General features: G+C 33.2%; 1 protein-coding gene across 1 annotated transcript in view; it reads right to left on the bottom strand.

The window, feature by feature from the left end:
• Positions 1-1,224: 1,224 nt before the first annotated feature.
• The window catches only part of LOC132758738 (sperm-associated antigen 17-like), a 58,289-nt gene continuing 39,012 nt past the window's right edge, over positions 1,225-20,501 (bottom strand). The window contains exons 24-37 of the mRNA XM_060750439.1: positions 19,883-20,015; positions 18,963-19,159; positions 18,645-18,789; positions 17,430-18,306; positions 16,820-16,983; positions 16,243-16,448; positions 15,470-15,608; positions 15,127-15,225; positions 13,794-13,940; positions 4,640-4,776; positions 4,173-4,433; positions 2,373-2,517; positions 1,755-1,892; positions 1,225-1,534 (exon numbers count right to left, since the gene is read on the bottom strand). Of these exons, the coding sequence (XP_060606422.1) occupies positions 1,515-1,534; positions 1,755-1,892; positions 2,373-2,517; positions 4,173-4,433; positions 4,640-4,776; positions 13,794-13,940; positions 15,127-15,225; positions 15,470-15,608; positions 16,243-16,448; positions 16,820-16,983; positions 17,430-18,306; positions 18,645-18,789; positions 18,963-19,159; positions 19,883-20,015 (2,808 nt within the window). The 3' untranslated portion in view covers positions 1,225-1,514. The remainder of the gene's footprint in view (positions 1,535-1,754; positions 1,893-2,372; positions 2,518-4,172; positions 4,434-4,639; positions 4,777-13,793; positions 13,941-15,126; positions 15,226-15,469; positions 15,609-16,242; positions 16,449-16,819; positions 16,984-17,429; positions 18,307-18,644; positions 18,790-18,962; positions 19,160-19,882; positions 20,016-20,501) is intronic.

Genomic DNA, 20,501 nt, shown 5'->3' with positions numbered 1-20,501 from the left:
GAAACTATGAAAAATGCTTCAATACTAATCAAACTTGGCACAAATGTTGACTGGACCATTGCCTTTGTAACGACATGCTCAGTCTTAAATTTCCTGTTACCATGGCAACGAGGGGACATCTCAAAATTGCCAAAAATCACTATTTTGCCTCGATTTTTTCCATCAAAATTTATTTCAAAGTGCTGCAACTTCTCAAGGGATTGAGATAGAGTCAAAGGCTTTTCAGCGTTGGTTACATTATGATCGACCTGGGGTCATTTTTAGCCTCTCATAAGTCCAAAATTTTCTTGGTGATGAGGGGGACTCCGCCCCCCTTCAAACCCCCTAACAGATGGGGACACATCCCCCTTCTGGCAACCCCCTGATGTATCATTTGGATGGGGCGCGGCGCCGAAAAAGTGCTCAATTTTTTTTAGCAACATTTCTCAAACGAAAACATGTGTTTAGGGCCCAAATAGGACATTTTTTCACTATTTGAGGCCTAAAAAAAGCGGGGGGGGGGGGTCGAAAGTGCGTTGTTTCGCGTATATATGAGGTAAAGGGTTAAGAGTCCTAATATCAGACAACCACTGGGACTGGGATTTTACCAAAGTGCTCTTAATTTGTTACTTTATATTCTCAAGGCTTATATTTTAATGGCCATAGTTGTTTTGTACATGTATGCACATATTGAAAAATTAAAAATACTAATATGAGAGATGTTTTAATATTTAGTGGAAAGCACATTGGAAGAATTTTAATGTAAAGATTAAATTTAACTTTCATTGGTCTTGTCAATGAACATTGCCCCATTTAGCCAGGAATAGGCTTTTGTTAACAATTAAAATAAATATTCTGGAAAATCGTAGTAAGCAAATGATCTGAAATTTTGCACACAAGTTATTGGTTTAGACCTATATCAAATGGCACATTAATCTCAAAAAAATATTTCCATTCTCTTCATGTCAAAAAACCTGAGTGCAGTCCCTTTAAGGAGTAGATTATGCAGAAAGAAATTGCAGATAGTGAATTGGCCATCACAAAAGCTCATCTGTGAGCTAATGTTCTAGAAACCTGGAATTTTTAAGAGACATTTATGAAGACTTAAGGCAGACCCATCAGGTTTCACATAAATGTTTTTTACTGAGTTTTAATAACTTCAATTCAACCCTTTTAAGTATTAAGTATTGACTTGTGTGTATATCATATTGTTTAAACAAAATGTTAAAATAAAATAACAACATCTAAAAGAACGTTTTATTTCAAATTTTTCACAGAGATACAGAAAATATTAAACATATCACAGTCATTTTATATAATATACTATTTCAGAAGCAAATTGTTTCTTCACAGATACACAAATAAAAACTTAATAAAGTCTCTTTTTCACTTCCTCACAGTACACTTCTTTAGTAAATATTTTGAAAAAAGTTTTCATGCACTTTATATTATCTTTACATATTAAGGTAAGAATTTTGAGAAATAAATATATACTATCATATAACAATTAATATTTTTGTCATCATTTCACAAGACTACTTCACTGGAACTGGTTCTGAAAAAGAAACAAAAACTTGATCTATCATGTATGGTATAACTGTATCAATATCAAAATAACAAGACAAATAAATAAGTATTGTAAAATTAAAACCTTTCATTTTTTTCAAGTTTTTGTCTGAAATGTTTTGTGTAATTTAAATGAAATTATTACCTTAAGAAGATTAATAACAATTAAGTTTTGAAAACAATAAAATTTCATAAAGATAACAACTAACCTAAAGTAATGCCTTTTCTAGGCCGTATTATGCCAGTATTGGAAGGAGGTTTGGTAGAAACAAGTCTTGCTCCAGGAGATTTTCCCCCCTTGGGACTGTTAGGTCCTCTATTATCATACTCGTGGCCAGTTAGAACTGGTGATCATTGTTAAGAAAATAATTCAAATCTCATTGACAACTGGTTTTCTTAAGTTTTTCTAAAGTAAGCAGCATTTCCAATAGCATAAAAAAAGAATGACTTGAATTAATATATAAAATTGAGTGACACAGTCTAATGATTATTTTCCTACATACCATTCTGTTTTTAATTCTTACCCTGTTTACTTTGTATAACATAGGATTTGAAACTGTTCAATGTTACTAAAATGATATGATATAAAATTATTACAGTAACATAACAACAGTCAATAGGAACAAGCCTGGTCAGACTACATGCCTGTAATGCCAACTTGTCTCTATACTTGTGGAACAAATAACTATCAGCGCTAGCAACCAAAAGTTAAATCCTCCAGTTGCATTCCCTGAGATATGGAGATGTTTAACCCTATCCTATTTGCTGAACAGCAGCATTGTTAAAGTCATCACCACAGTTTTAGACTATTTTATCAAAAAGGATATTTGCAATAATTGGTAAGAAGATGATGTCAGTTTCTGTGACAATCTCAAGCTCGTGCCGGATTGAGCCTACACCAGTCTCTCCCTCCACACCGACAGCGATGGCGTAAATCTCTACATCAATCTCTGTCTTCATACCTGCTGCTACCTGCAACAAATTATATACCATACCTTATTGCCAAAATATATAATGTTGTATCAGTGATTAACTTTCATAGTGTCTGAGAAAATTAACAAAAAGGTTAACCAGGACAAAAAATCTACCGTAAATTAAAAAAAGGGACATAACTTTGCAACAACAAACAAGAACTGTCGGAGGACAGTAACGCTCGACTATTCGAAAATTTGTCACAAGGGTGTTTCATTGAGTATAATAATGCTTACCTATATGAATACATAAAATTGTCCGAAAAGGTACAAACTCTTCAAGTTTCAATACATTCCCTTCAGTAGTTATGGAGAGACAAGCTTACATGCAAAAACTTAACCAAGAATTCATGAGTCTAAAAAGGGGCATAATTATGTTAAAAAGCAAATCAGAGTTATGGGACTTGTGCCAATCATCTTAGATAATCACAGAGAACAAGTGTGTGAAGTTTCAATCCATTCCCTTCAGTAGTTATGGAGATACCAGCTTACATGCAAAAACTTAACCAAGAATTTCTAAGTCGAAAAAGGGGCATAATTATGTAAAAAAGCAAATCAGAGTTATGGGACTTGTCTTTAGTATGTTAGATAATCACAGAGAACAAGTGTGTGAAGTTTCAATCCATTTCCTTCATTAGTTATGGAGATAGCAGCTTACACGCAAAATCTTAACCAAGAATTTCTAAGTCGAAAAAGGGGCATAATTATGTAAAAAAGCAAATCAGAGTTATGGGACTTGTGCCAATCATCTTAGATAATCACAAGGAACAAGTGTGTGAAGTTTCAATCAATTCCCTTCAGTAGTTATGGAGATAACAGCTTACATACAAAAACTTAACCAAGAATTTCTAAGTCGAAAAAGGGGCATAATTATGAAAAAAAGCAAATCAGAGTTATGGGACTTGTGCCAATCAATCATTCTTAGATAATCACAGAGAACAAGTGTGTGAAGTTTCAATCCATTCCCTTCAGGAGTTAAGGAGATACCAGCTTACATACAAAAACTTAACCAAGAATTTCTAAGTCGAAAAAGGGGCATAATTATGAAAAAAAGCAAATCAGAGTTATGGGACTTGTGCCAATCATCTTAGATAATCACAGAGAACAAGTGTGTGAAGTTTCAATCCATTCCCTTCAGTAGTTATGGAGATACCAGCTTACATACAAAAACTTAACCAAGAATTTCTAAGTCGAAAAAGGGGCATAATTATGAAAAAAAGCAAATCAGAGTTATGGGACTTGTGCCAATCATCTTAGATAATTACAGAGAACAAGTGTGTGAAGTTTCAATCCATTCCCTTCAGTAGTTATAGAGATACCAGCTTACATACAAAAACTTAACCACAGGGACGCCGACGCCGACGCCGACGCCGACGCCGACAAATGGGTGACTGCATTAGCTCGATTATTCTGCGAATAGTCGAGCTAAAAATGATGATAAAGATGTATACCAAGTTTAAAGTGACATGCTTTTATAGTTTCTAAGGAAATGGACCTTAATAAAAAGCTTAACCAAAGCAAACACTGACCCTTTTTATTTGAAAAGTGGACCTAATTAATAGCTACATGTACAACTAAGATTGAGAATTGTAAAAAAAAAAGTATTGACATTTCCACAAATGTTACTTGAACCAAAATAAAAAAAATAGAACTAACTGGTCCTGGTTTGTAGATTATTCTGATACCAGTGGCAGGTGGAGGTTGTTTAACCTTGAACCTGCATGTATCCACACCAGTGTTCTTCAATATCACAGTAAATGCATAAGTGTTGCCTTCTTTAAGCACACCAAATTCCACTTCCTCTGGTAGAAGGATCAAACCTCTCATTGCCATCAACTGGCTGTGTCCCTTTACTGTAGCACCAGCTAGTAAGGAATTATTGGTCCTACGTCGTACTGGATCCTCCACTTGAATATACTGAAAATTGATAGTAGGATATGTAAATCATATATAAGAAGATTGGAGAGACAGAGATAGGGAAAAAAAGTGCACCACAACATACTATTGTATACTTTATCCACAATTTTAAATAAACTTGTTGTAAACATAAAAATATTTAATGCATATAAACTAATTTGAAATAATTAAAATGATAGTCATTGACAAGATAAACCAATACTTACTTTAGTATTTGGTATAGCTCCAGGTTTGCCTCCCTTGATCACTGCTGGTAGTGGTACAGGTTTGTTTCTAGGTCGACCAAGAACATCCATTTTGAGACTCTGAGCTATCATCTCCTGCTCTCCAGTAAATTCAGGTTCTAAATAAGCAAACAATGAGGCTAAGATAAGTAAATCTAAAATTAAGCTATTATTGTAATTATCTACATTATTTATTTATAAATTAATCTATTAAGGTAAAGAAAATAATTTAGATCTTTAGTTTCCCCCTTGTTATTTATGCTGGTTTTACCACATTTGGTCATGTATCAGCAGTAGATCAATGTAACCAGCTTTAACAAGTGACAACTATCATTCTCATGTGATATCTGAATCATTGGTGAAAGACAAATGAGTATTTGAATCAATGTCCAAGATCAACTGTCACACAGAAATATGCCTCACCCAAACATAAACCAATGACCTCTACGTTATTAATATGATGTTTTCCCTTTTAAACTAAGCCAGCACAGACTATATATCACAAAATTTCATGATTTAAATTACAAATCATGTTGTATTAATATCTAGAACTAAACAACATATTTATAAACGCTTAAAACCTAGATACATGTATACATTTTTAACTGTATATCACATGACTTCACAAAATGATTTCTAACTGAATATCATAGTTTTAAATGATTTAAAACTAAATATAGCTAGAAAGTGTCAATTTAATGATTTAAAACATCAAATTTTGGTCTCATAAAATTGTTTATACCCAAAAGTTGTTTTAACTGTTTAGTCTTATTTGTTATTTAATTAAGAAATAATATATCCCAATCAGTGATTTTATCGCTCAATAACATCACTGTTTGGAGTTCGGATGCGAGGAATTATATCACGAGGGCGTAGCCCGAGTGATATAATGATACGCATCCGAACTCAAAACAGTGATGTTATCAAGCGATAAAATCACCGATTTGGATATATTATTTCGATTCTAACACGACATTAACAAAATAAATGCTGCCGTACCTGATATTAAGCTAAATAATTCCGCCTAATTTGTTTCCGTACCTATTGTCAGCGCTTCACATTTTTAGTGGTTACGTCATGTTTATAATGATTACGTCACTTGTCTAAATATAGAACGTCAAACTGTGATTTTATAGCATAATAACACACACTTTCGGTTCTTCTATGTTCAATAGACGTGTTAGAATTCATATTAATGTCTTCTCAGCCTAACTTAAATGTGCTGAACACTGCTATACAGTCCACTTTGGATATAAATCATAAGGGCAGAACTTTTTTTTTTTTTTTTTTTTTTTTTAATTTTATCATTTACATCCATTCTCAATTAATGCATTGTGTTTATTCTCAATTTATACATTGTATTTTTAACAAACACTGACTGAGTCTGGAAATGAGCTGTTAGTTTGTGGTAATCACTTTAACAATTTCTATAATAACATTTTATTTAACCTAGAGAATAATTTATACCAATACGGAAAACTTTAGTACTGCTGACACTTTAATCACTTATTGATTCCTGAAGTCTCATGAAAATCACACATGGGTGGCATATATATATATGTTGTACCAATATTTTGCTATGATGAACTCACAATAAGTAAAGTAGACCATAAATCTCAAGTTTATATTTAATCTAAATCAAGTATCAAATGCAGTATACATTTAACAAGAGCTGTCGGTAGGACAGCACCCTCGACTACTCTAAGTGCTTGATAGTAAAAGAGCCTTGATAATGTTAAATTTTCTAAGTTCACAAAAGGGCTAATTTTTTTTTAATAAATTCATGTTATAGGCCTTAGAGAGAGTCTAATTATACAGTATTGGCTTGACTATTTGGAAGGTAATGTCACAAGGGTGTTTTATTGAGTATAATAATACTAACAAGCAAATTCGTTGAATTTATATCCCCCGCCGAGCACTGGTTATTATTAACACAACAACTGAAGACATAAGGCTTTATTTATATATTAATCATGGCATAAACTGTAATATTCTTTGAACTTGAAGCCTGAGTTGTACCTTCAAACAAGAAGAAGGAAAATCTATGACCCCCTGGAGTGGGGCCAATTTTGACCCCAGGGCTAAAATTTGAACAATTTTGGTAGAGGACCTATATGTTATATCATATACCAAATATCAAAGCTCTAGGCCTTGTACTGTCAGACAAGATTTTTTAATTTTGCATTTTTGAAACTCCTTTTCTGGCCCTGTGACTGATGATTGTGATTGAAAATTACAAAATTTTACTAAGTCAAGGGCAATAACTCTAAAAATACTAAAAATATCCAGACGAAAATACCCAGGTGCACAACTACACATACTGATCAACATTCCTGTAAAGTTTCATGACTCTAGGTCAAATACTTTTTGAGTTACATGCGACACAAGTTGAAAATTACAAAATTTTACTAAGTCAAGGGCAATAACTCTAAAAATACTAAAAATATCCAGACGAACATACCCAGGTGCACAACTTCACATGCTGATCAACATTCCCATAAAGTTTCGTTGAATTCCAGCCATTAGTTGCAGAGAACTACTCCGGAAACGAAATTCGGACAAAATTTTACTGAGTCAAGGGCAATAACTCTTAAAATACTATAAATATCCGGACAAAAATACCCAGGTGCACAACTACACATACTGATCAACATTCCTGTAAAGTTTCATGACTCTAGGTCAAATACTTTTTGAGTTACATGCGAAACAAGTTGAAAATTACAAAATTTTACTAAGTCAAGGGCAATAACTCTAAAAATACTAAAAATATCCAGACGAAAATACCCAGGTGCACAACTACACATACAGATCAACATTCCTGTAAAGTTTCATGACTCTAGGTCAAATACTTTTTGAGTTACATGCGCCACAAGTTGAAAATTACAAAATTTTACTAAATCAAGGGCAATAACTCTAAAAATACTAAAAATATCCAGACGAAAATACCCAGGTGCACAACTTCACATGCTGATCAACATTCCCATAAAGTTTCGTTGAATTCCAGCCATTAGTTGCAGAGAACTACTCCGGAAACGAAATTCGGACAAAATTTTACTGAGTCAAGGGCAATAACTCTAAAAATACTAAAACTATATCCCCCTCCCGATTCCATCGGCGGGGGATAATTACCTATGAATACATAAAATTGACAGAAAAGGTACAAAGGCTTGTTATTAAGATGTTTTATCAAGTAAATCACTGCTTTATTATTATGAATGCATAAAATTGACCCAAAGGAGGCACAAACCCTTCAGTAGTTATGGAGATAACAGCTTACAAGCAAAACTTTACCATGAATTTTTTAAGTTGAAAAGGGGAAGAAAAATCAGCCTAAATGCAAGATAGAATTATGGATCTTTGTCAGTGACCTACAATTCTGACCCTAAATGCATATGAGAAGTTTTAAATAAATATCTTTAATAGTTATTGAGATATGTAAAACTTGCATGTAAACATTAACCAAGAGACTAAGTAGAAAAGGGGATATGAATCAGCCTTAATGCAGGATAGAGTTATGGAACTTGGTCAGTGACATACAATTATGACCCTCAAGTTATGACCCTAAGTACATGTGTAAAGTTTCAAGTAAATATCTTTGAAGACCTTTAACCAAAATCTCTAAGTTTCAAAGGGGCAAATAATTCTGCAAATATTGCAGACAGAGTTATGCAATTTTGCAAAATGATGTACATTGTTACTATAAAAAAAGTATTGTAAATTTCAATTGAATATCTCAAGCAATAATTGAGATATTTGACTTTACAAAAAAACTTTAACCAAAATTTCTAAGTTTCAAAGGGGCATAATTCTGTCAATATTGTAGGCAGAGTTATCCAACTTGTCAATCTGATGTACCTTGTTACTATAAATAAGTATTGTAAGTTTCAATTGAATATCTCAAGCAATAATTGAGATATTTGACTAACTTACAAAAAACTTTAACCAAAATTTCTAAGTTAAAAAAGGGGCATAATTCTGTCAATATTGTAGGCAGAGTTATCAAACTTGTCAATCTGATGTACCTTATTACTATAAATAAGTATTGTAAGTTTTAATTGAATATCTCAAACAATAATTGAGATATTTTGTCTATACAAAAAAACTTTAACCAAAATTTCTAAGTTAAAAAGGGGCATAATTCTGTCAATATTGTAGGTAGAGGTTATCCAACTTGTCAATCTGATGTACCTTGTTACTATAAATAAGTATTGTAAGTTTCAATTGAATATCTCAAGCAATAATTGAGATATTTGACTTTACAAAAAACTTTAACCAACGCCGACGCGGACGCTTACGCCGACGCCGGGGCGACTACAATAGCTCTCATATTCTTCGAATAGTCGAGCTAAAAATGTAATATTTCTTTAAAACATAAACATGTTTCTGGTTTTATTTCTGTATTGCATTACATTACATTGTATCTCCTCAAAGTTGTTGCTAAAGTCACTAAACTGATTAATTTAGAATACATTCATTTTAGAACTGAAAATGGCAATCAACAAGTTATAGCTCTATTAAAGAATGTTACATTCTTGAAATCCTGAAATTGTTATCAAATTAAAGGATATGATGATGACAAGCTAAGAAAATAACTACAAAAAAGTGTTAAGATTTCTCAATAAATCTCCAGTAAAAATATTATTTAAACAACGTTACATTTTTTAACCCCCCTTTTAATAAAAAAACAAAAAAAAAATCCCTCAGCAATTTTTTAAAAACCCCAACAAATGTTTTTAAAAAAAAGCCCGAGTAAGTGGCCAAAAAAAGGTTTTAAAGGGGGGGTTATTTTAAAAAAAACTAAAAGTTTAAAGGAGGAAATTTTTAACTTTTGAAAAACCCTTTTTTTCCTAAAAGAATTTAAAAAAAAATGTTTTTTTGGTTTCAAACAGGGTTTTTTCTCTTTCAAAGCAAAAAAGAAAGGGAATTTAAAAAAATTCCCTAAGCCCCGTAAAAAAAAATACATGTAAAAAGGGCCTAAAAATTTCCCAAAAAACTTAATTTTAAAGGAAACCATTTTTTTCCCTTTTCAAAAAAATTTTAAAAAATTATGGGCCCTTTTAAATTAAAGGTCCAAAAAGAATAGGGGGGTTTAAAAAACTTTTTTACTAAAAGCAAAAACCCTTATAAACAAATTAAACAAAAATAAAAAAATAAAGCCCTGGGGGATCCTCGTGGGATTTTTTCAAAGCTGAGGTTTTTTCAAAACAAATAGATTGAAAAGGGCCAACCTTTTCCCCCCAAACTAAATAAGGGCCATACACTGGGCCAAAACTTTTTTTTGTTTAAAAGACAAATGGGTTTTTCAAAGACAATTTTACAATTTTTTTCCAGCACAACAAACCCAAAAAACTTTCAACCAAAAAAAATGTTTTTTTTAAAAAAAAAACTAACTTGAAAGTTTTTTTTAAAAACAAACCCCCAAAAAAATACATGTTTAAAATTTAAAGAACTTGTCCCCCCTTTAAATTTGGGTTTTAAATTTCCCTTTTTTTCCTTTTTTAGGCTAAAAAGGGGGAAATTTCCCCTTCTTTGGAACCCAAAAATTCCCCGGTTTTTAAAAAACCAAATTTCAAATATTTTCAAGGGGCCCGCCCCAAACAGTTGGGGGTTTTTGTAAAAATACTGCCAAATTGGAAATCGGGGAGTTTTTTGTCCAAAAGGGTTTGGGGGTGAAATTTTTTTGAAAAGGGGAAAATGGGGAACCCCTTTTCTTTTTAAAAGGGGGAAAAATTTAAAAAAAATTTTTAAAAAACCTTTTAAACATGGAAATTTAAAAAAAAAAAGCCCTTTTTCTTAGAAAAAAATAAAAAAAATGGGGGCTTTTAAAATAAAAATTTTTTTTCCAAAAACATTTTTTATTGGGCCCAAAATTTTTTTTTAGTAAAATGATTCAAAAAAAAAACTGGATTTTTATTTAAGGAAAAAAAAAACACCTTCTTTCCCAAAAGGGGGGGGGGGTTTTAAATAAAGAAATTTTTATTAATCCCAAAATGAAAAAAAGGGGAAAATCCCGATGGGGACTCCCGGGCCCCCCCCCCCCTGCCTGTTTAGGGGTTGGATTTCCTGGAAATAAATTATTCCCTATAAAAGCAGTGCTTAAATGGCTAAAAAACACACACAAGAGTAGCACTTTTGAAATTCTTATATTTGTTTAATACTTTATCTTTGCATTTAAGGAGTCACTTATAATTTTTAAAATTCTACTTTCAAGATTTGAAAGCCAAACATGGTTTGCCTTACCTTGTAAAACATTTTTTTAAATTAGCTTAACCCAAATAAAGCAATCTAATATAACAAAAATAGAAGAAAATATGCCAATGTACATGTACGTAAATATATCTATATACACAGTATATCTATTCCTTTTTAACAAATAATTGTCTATTACAATGATCATACAAGTTAATTTGACAATGATAAAGTAGCTAAAAATGCCATCTTGTGTGTTTCAGCCAAAGATAGAACTATAGTGTGTATCCACAGGTGGCAGTATCAGTGTTTGGACACCCACCCATATCTGCCCCTGGACCCCTACTACAACCCTGAAAAAAAAATTCAACACTAATTAAGGCTTACTATAAGGTACCAAATACAAAACCACCGATGAAATTATATAAAAAGAAATTTTTCCACTATCAAAATTATAGTTATAGAAAGGTGAAAAGCCTACTATATGTTCATTTGCCAAACAATGTGGAACACGGAAAATCGTCGTTTCGGCAACTGAGGTGCATTCCGAAGGCATTTTGCTGCATCATTCATTTACATCAATAAAAAGAACTTGAATTCCACAGCTTACATAATTCAAGTCCAACGAATATCAATATTACATCGAATTTTTCTATTTCACGGTAATTTTTAACTTGTCGTTGCCATTTTGGATTCTGATACCTGCGTGTTATACACTATCTGATTGGACGTCCAATTTGGCTCGTCCAATCAGACCGCGTATTTCAACCCAGGTATCAGACTGCAAAATGGCTACGACAATTCAAAAAATACCGTGAAACAGAAACAAGAGGGGCATGATGGCCCTGAGGTCGCTCACCTGTATATAGCCCCCTCCCCCCCCCCACACCCATAAGAAGATGTTTCATGCTAAACATCTAAGCTCTAGCTCATTGGGCTTTTTAAAAGAAGATTTTTTTAAGTTTTTACTATACACATATAGTTAAAAACAATGACACCCCTGGGGCGGGGGCAGTTTTGACCCCAGGGCTTTTATTTGAACAAACTTTGTAGACACTTACTAGAAGATGTTTCATGCTTAATATCTAAACTCTAGCTATTTTGGTTTATTCAAAGAAGATTTTAAGTTTTTGCTATACACATATAAGGAAAATCAATGACCCCCAGGGCGGGCCAATTTTGATCCCAGGGCTTTTATTTGAACAAACTTGGTAGACACCTATCAGAACATGTTTGATGCTAAATATCTTAGCTCTAGCTCTTTGAGTTCTTTAAAAAAAGATTTTTTAAGTTTTTACTATATGCATATAGGGAAAATCAATGACCCCCTGGGGCGGGGCCAATTTTGACCCCAGGGCTTTTATTTGAACAAACTTGGTAGACACCCATAAGAAGATGTTTCATGCTAAACATCAAAGCTCCATGCTAAACATCAAAGCTCTAGCTCATTGGGCTTTTTAAAGGAAGATTTTTTTAAGTTTTTACTATACACATATAGTTAAAAACAATGACACCCCTGGGGCGGGGCCAGTTTTGACCCCAGGGCTTTTATTTGAACAAATTTTGTAGACACTTACTAGAAGATGTTTCATGCTTAATATCTAAACTCTAGCTATTTGGGTTTATTCAAAGAAGATTTTAAGTTTTTGATATACACATATAAGGAAAATCAATGACCCCCAGGGCGAGCCAATTTTGACCCCAGGGCTTTTATTTGAACAAACTTTGTAGACACTCACTAGAAGATGTTTCATGCTTAATATCTAAACTCTAGCTATTTGGGTTTTTTCAAAGAAGATTTTTTAAGTTTTTGCTATACACATATAAGGAAAATCAATGACCCCCGGGGCGGGGCCAATTTTGACCCCAGGGCTTTTATTTGAACAAACTTGGTAGACACCTATTAGAACATGTTTGATGCTAAATATCTTAGCTCTAGCTCTTTGAGTTCTTTAAAAAAAAGATTTTTTAAGTTTTTACTATATGCATATAGGGAAAATCAATGACCCCCTGGGGCAGGGCCAATTTTGACCCCAGGGCTTTTATTTGAACAAACTTGGTAGACACTCACTAGAAGATGTTTCATGCCAAATATCTAAGCTCTAGCTCTTAGGGTTTTTTAAAAGAAGATATTTAAAGTTTTTTTCTTTCGGTTGCCATGGCAACCAGAGTTCTGCATGGAATTAAATTCTTTGAACAATTTTTAAAGGTGACCACCAAAGGAACAAGCCTGTGAAGTTTGGATGAAATTGGCCTAGTGGTTTATGAGGAGATGTCATTTAAAGTAAAAGTTTACGGACGACGGACGGACGACGGACGGACGATGGACGGACGCCGGACGAAAAGCGATCACAAAAGCTCACCCTGTCACTTTGTGACAGGTGAGCTAAAAATCGGAATGATAGTGATATTCGTTGGACTTGAATCAGATAAGCTGTGGAATTCTTGTTCTTTTTATTGATGTTAATGAATGATGCAGCGAAATCCCGCCGGAATGCGCCTCAGTCGCCGAAACGACGATTTCCCGTGTTCCACATTGTTTGGCAAATGAACATATAGTTGGCTTTTCACCTTTCTATAACTATAATTTTGATAGTGGAAAAAATTTTTTTTTATATAATTTCATCGGTGGTTTTGTATTTGGTACCTTATAGTAAGCCTTAATTAGTGTTGAATTATTTTTTTCAGGGTTGTAGTAGGGGTCCAGGGGCAGATAGGGGTGGGTGTCCAAACACTGATACTGCCACCTGTGTGTGTATCTACATATGTATTTAGAAGTTTTGAAAAAAAGAATTCTGATAAAACTATAAAGATATGGCTACACAACAGTGGAAAAATTAGAAAGTGGTATAGTAATCTTATTCTATCTAGCAGTACTATATGCTTTTTGCATATCAAGATATCCTGGTATAGAATCAACTCTATGGGGTGTTTCTTGCATCATTACCTGGTCGCCCAGGCACAGTCTTCTGGGCATGAGCTGGAGTTGGTGCTGAAGGTCTCACAGGGGCAGGGGACCCCTGTCCGGCTGCATGGGCTGGGGTAGGGTTGCCTGGTCTCATACCACTAGCAGAATGACCTACTTCACTGTACACTATACAGACACATACAACAATTATTCAAGATTACAGAAAAATTATTGTTATATCCAATAGTAGAACTGATTTCAGTCATCTAAAATTCTATATTGATCTTAACCCTTTACCTACTGAATTTTTATAATGCACATGTCCTGTATAGCATTTAATAGTACATTAACATTTTAAGAGAATTTATCATAAAAATATCAAAATGAGCAGATGACAGTTTTTAAAGAGAGTTTAGTCTAAGTGTATGAGTGTAAATGTTACCCTGGTTTGACATTAATGATACAGGCAAGTGATTATTGTCACTAATAGAATGGTTCATATTTCAATATGAACAAAACCATTCATTACTTTTCAGTAGAGACCATGACTTTGATCTGTACTTGCAGCAAGGGTATATTTGGTAGCCATCAGCAGGCAAAGGGTTAAATAGATAACAAGAAGAATGAAAAAAGTCAACAAAAGACACATTTTTATCAAATGAAAGGAATACTTAAAGAAAGAAAACTGTGAGAATCAGCTTTAAATAAGTTGAAATAATTCTTACTCAAGTTATAAACTAAAAGAAGTAGAAGAAGACACTGAAGAAAAAAAAACAGTTTTGTGCTATCATAGTTATTTGTGGTTGACATTTGTTAATTTATTTATTACAAATGTTTGAAGAAAAATACAAGTGTATTAGTACAAAAAAATGTTTTTCTAGTCTTATGTAAGCAATCAAAAGTCAAGCAAAAACTAATTTCAATTTCAATCAAGTTGCAGACAGAACTTGGGCTAAATTCCATGCAAGAAACATCTTTTGTTTTAAGTATGTTACATCATTTTCAGTGGCATGAAAGTTATCTAAATATCAAACATAAACCAGTCTTACTCAAATTTGAAATAATTCCTAGTTTCAAGCATGTATCCTGTATTAAAGTCAGTCTTATCTTGATTATCTTGATAGACTGCCTTAAATTTAAAATCTAAATCAGACTTGTAACCTATGTCAGATTTACAAGACTTGACTTCAAAATAAATTTATCATATCCACTGACCTTTATGACAATTCTATTTACTGATGAAAGGCAGAATAATTGTTTGCTAAGTTATATAACGAGTAAGTTCATTTTTAGAGTTTTTATTTGACTGTAGAAGGAAAAGTTGGAAAAATATGTCTATGTTGTAGTAAGAATAATATAAAACAATTTTTACCTGCAAAAGACATTGGTGTATCTGCAACAGGAACTTTTGGCTGATTGGTCACATCTGAATGACTGGACCTGTCACTTTGTGATGTCACTGGTGCAGTGGCTAATAACAAAAAATAATATGGTACTACAAGAATATGTCTCCTATGCAAGTCATAATCAACATATAGTCAGGTTTCATGAAGATGGTTATCTGTTATGTCCAAAATAGCAGAATAGCAATGCACCAATTCCCTGATTTTAAATCTCTCTGCATATTAATGTTGTTAAGTTAAATGATCATTGATGTAACACACAGCTTTATTTGAAAGTATGACAACCTTGATTTTATATAACAATGAGCTTACATCTTGCAGCTGGCATACCAGCACTACGTCTGTCTGGCTGAGACTGTGTACTCTCTGTTGTGTCACGTCTGATTGCCTCGGTACCATCACGTCGAGGGTCGTCACTTAAAAATGTCACTTGTTCATTGATGTCCTTTGCCTGAAAATAATGAAGTTTTTCTAACCATTACCATTGCAATGTAAATGAATATCAAAATTGTTGAAATAAAGTATGCATTGATGGGAAAGTTAGTTAAAATTAGCAAAGGTGGAGGTCTTTAGCCAAAGCACATTATTCATTTCAGAGATGATTATCACTTTCAGGTCTGTCTCTGACATGTATTTAATACACTTGATATATCTAATAGCAGGACTGTTTTTACTTAGAATCTAAATGTTCTTTGATATTTTTGTCATTGAAATTCCTGTCTCTGTACAGTAACTTATACAGAGTTCTTTCCATTATCTGTATACAAAGTCCACTAGAAAGATCAAGTTTTATTATATTTAAATAAAATTGTCACAAAGCTCTACTTTTTTCTACTCTAGCTAGCTGTTTTGATGACTTAAATGTGACATTATTGTAACAGTTTTTGCACATGTTTGTGTTCAGCTAACAAATTATGATCCCTGGGCTGCAAACTCATAATCGGTCACATGGCACTCATAATCAGTTGAAATCAAAGGCAATACTGTTACTATATATATATATAGTAACAAATGTATTAATGGTCTATATTATCAACACTCTGAAGAATAATTGTTGCTGAAAAGAGCAAAAAATAAGTCTATACCTGTGTCAGGAGAAAGGCCTTTCCAAACTCACTATCAAAATATTTTGGTATATTTCTATTTTTTAGAGCTTCTAATCCTTCTTTTTCTTCTGCCACTTCTCGCTCATCACGGTCCCAGTCAGCCTTAGTACGCTTAGGTTGTGGTGTTGGTGGGGGGCTGGCCTCAGGGGGTGTCAGGGCTTTCTCATACATCCTCTTCACATCAGCTGTTTGATCATACAATGTTAGTTTTGTTGTAGTAACAAAGATACATGTATATGCTGTAAAGCTGTTTACCAATTAAATCCAAATAACCAACTACTATGAAATACTCATCTGTATTTACTATTGTAAAACTAAAAAATATGAACAATCATTAAGACATAAAGAGTACAGTAGTCATTTTCTGTTGGTTTTTAAATACATTTGTCTGACTTTCATAGTGTAAATCATTTTTGCAGGAAATTTAGTATCTAGTATCTATGTGTAGTTTAGTTAATTGCTCACTTTGTCAATTTAAAGTTCAAAACATTGGAAAACACTGGATCATGCAACTGACAGGTAAATTCTTTTCATTTATTTAGCAATTATAATCTACCTTTTTCATAGTCAACAAGTTCATTATTAGCTTGAGCTAGTTGGTGAAGGTCAGCAGCATTGATTCGCTCCTCTTCTGTACGTGGATCTACAACACGCATATATTCTGCCATATCATTACGAGACTTCACATGCTCTGCATACTCTCGCAATCCACGTTGCATCCTATGTATAAATGTTTTATTATTTGTAAACAATCTGTCAAGAACAACAAGAGGGCTGTGATGGCCCTTTTTCTCTCATGTGAGTCTGATTTATCATGTTTATTTTATACATTCTAACAGAACTTGACAAAATTCAAACAAAACAGTGATTCCAGAAGGATTTGGCATTGTGACCTATCTTTAATGTGATCTGAGATATCATCAAAATACTCTATCTGACAAAGTTTGATGAAGAAAAAATGTGATGTATAACGATGAATTTGAAGCAAGAATAAAAACAGGATAGAAATGGCAAATAAACAATGAATCTACTTGAAGAAAATCAATTATTATTTATTGTTTATTATTTCCATGTATTTACTGAGGAAAATTTTTAACTTGAAAAAGAATAAACATCATAATATATTATTTAATCTTAAAGATAATGTTTGCTGAAATATAACTTACACATCTCTGAGGTTCTCTGACATTGGCTTATACTGGATAAGTTGTCTAAGCTCGAGGATGTTGGGACATTTTACTATAGGAATCTTGGACTGAGTCTTAACAGCAGCCCCAACTGAGAGGCCTTGACCTACATTTGTACCAAACTTTGGTCCTGCTGTCTTGAACTCCTTAGGTGGCAGAGTGGTAAGATCTCTGCATCTAATTCCTGGTGGAATGATCGACTCCTGATCATACTTCTTGAGCCAACGTTCTGAAGGACCACCAAAATATGGCTTGAGTACAGTGATTCCCACAACGCCTGGGAAGTCTGGTAGCTCGTCACGAAGAACAGCAGTAGCAGGACTTTGTTCAGCACTTGTCAGATACTCAGCTATATCTTGGTAGCGCATGAGTTCCGTACCAGAACCATCGCTATGAATTATAAAGAATCTTGGAGCATGCTCTTTGAAGACTGTCACTTTTCTGTCATTTCTTGTCACATCTTCACTACTGATATCAGAAACATCATCAGCATTGGAAGGAATTACACTAAAATCACCATTGTTTTTAACGTTAAAAACATTTCCATCACTGTCGACAGTTTCAACAGTAACATCAGCATTATGACAGAGCATGTAACGTATTTCACGGTCTGGCAGTAATTGCTCCATGTTTTTCAATGGACGTGGGAAGTATGTTAGCATGCCCTCAGTATCAACCTCAAGTCGGCCTCCATCAAAGTGGTGTAACATGTAATAACCATCTGGGAAAATGTTAACTGTTGTTCCATTACCAAATATTGTCAAATTTTCACTTGTCAAGCAATTAAACTCCACTGTAGCAAATCCTGGACATTCCACTTTCACAAACTTATTTGTCTGTACATCATATTCTTTGTCTAAAAAGAAAGAAAAATGATAAATTCATGATTTTCTATTTGAGAAATGATGCATGTTTTATATACAAGATTTCTATTATATTCTTCAATGCAAACCATCAGGATGCTTTCAAAAATATGCTTTACTTGTAATCTTTGTTACAGTATTGTTGATTGTATATCATAATAAAGTTTAAGAAGCCAAATTTGACCTTTGAGATAAATGGAATGTATATTTATTCAGGAGGTTTGATTTCATTTAAACTATTTAAGTACATCTCATGATATAAGATAATTAAAGACAATAGTTCAAATGGCACAAATGTAACTAAATGACAATAGATGAAAACAACAATTACCATCATCATCAGTTCCATTTTCACTAAGTGGAATCTGTGTTTCTCTGTAGTATGTTGTAATACGGGTACCATCAGCATGTTCCAGTATAGTAGTACCATCCGGGTAACTGACAGTCATCACATGATCATCACGTGTTGCCATCGACTATTTATAGATATATTCAGATATAATAAATCTATAACATATATGTGTGTGTGGCTAAATCTTAACATCTGTTTTCTTTACATTATCATTAGACAGTTCTAAATTGAAAGCATGACAAGTCTGTTATATTATATTAGTATGGGAAGTTTAAATTTTACAAACAAAATCAGTACCTGACTTGTTTCTGGATCTGAGGCCTGACTGATCATTACAGACTTGAGTTCTTCAGGTGGAGATCCCTGTGAGAACTTCATTCTCTCTCCACTTGGATATGTCATAATCCACACACTTTTCTTGTCCTCATCAACAGATGTCTCTTCTGTAGCCTCTGACTGTTGTTTACCCTTCTTTCCACTACGATCTGTACCACCTAATAAGTAGAGGATATTTTAATAACTTACAAACTGAATAAAAAAAAAAAACATGTTAAAATGTAACACATAAAGTTGGTAAACAGTCTGTCTTTTCTATAATTTTCTCAACTAATAATCATCAATTTATCCTGAGCAATTTATACTTTACTGAGACTGATGAGAAGATAAGAATTGTATTTGTATATTTGTGGATTAAAAGAGTGCTTTGGAAGTATACCAGTAGGCCAACAGCCATTATGTTTGTCCTCAACTTACAATAACATGTGTTTTGATTTTTTCCCTGAATAAACTAAGACATGATGATTAATATCCCATCTACCAGCATGTCCTACCAAAGGATTTAACAAAATAAGATGTGGAGACTTAATGCTCAAATTGGACTTTAAGAAACATACATGAAAACACAATTTTAAACAAACAGTAAACTTTGCTTATAGCAAACTCACTGGAACATTCAAATGTGTTCCTTATATCCAAAGTTGGCTGTAGTTAGCATATAATGACTTGATCCAGAAATATAACACATGAAAGTCTGTGACTGTTATCCCACTAATTTGGTACTAAAATATAAGCTCCTTATAAGTGATAATTCCTAAATATAACCATGTTTGCTATCAAGCTAGTTTTCATAATAAATAAAGAAAGGCAAAATTCAGACAAAAAATATTTTTTCTTTCTAACCATATTATAATTTGCAATAACAGTAAAGTTTAGTGTACCTCCTTTTTTGTCTTTAGTAGGTGTCTCTGGTTGACTTCTTCCACTGTTTTGTCTCTGTGGAGAACTTTCTCTACTTCGTGGAAGATCCCAATGACCTGTGTGAATGCTTACTGTGCCATCAGCATATAAAACCTGTAACATTTATCAAACTTCTATGTTATGACCACAAGCATAAGGCTAAAATTGACTTGTCTGTGCCACCAGCATATACTAAAGTCTGATTTATGCATGCAATGTAACAATTCTCTAAACTAATGCATGACACAGGCAAATTCCTTTTACTCAATTCTGACATTACACTCAAGTCAGAAATTCGTCACATTGACAAAGACAGTTGAAAATTGTAGGTAAGGATCATCATCATACAAATTTATCATACAAAAAGGTTTCATACCCAGTTTCATTTAACAGCATTGTATTCTTTGTAGTGATCTAAATTTTGCATTGCTTTAACTTAATTTCAAACTTTAATGACAGATATAGGGAAATGAAGCAAGTTAAATATATCTTAGTTGAAGCCTGGTTCAAAGTAACATGAAAACAACTCATACTTATGGAATGGTAAAATTATTAAATCTGCATTCAAACAAGTATAATGTTGAAAGTTAGAACCCCTTG

The sequence above is a fragment of the Ruditapes philippinarum genome, unplaced genomic scaffold (genome assembly GCF_026571515.1).
Source record: "Ruditapes philippinarum isolate M1 unplaced genomic scaffold, ASM2657151v2 ctg4795_1_1_1_1, whole genome shotgun sequence".
In the NCBI taxonomy this organism is placed as follows: domain Eukaryota; kingdom Metazoa; phylum Mollusca; class Bivalvia; order Venerida; family Veneridae; genus Ruditapes; species Ruditapes philippinarum.
This window is presented reverse-complemented; position numbering and strand designations above follow the sequence as displayed.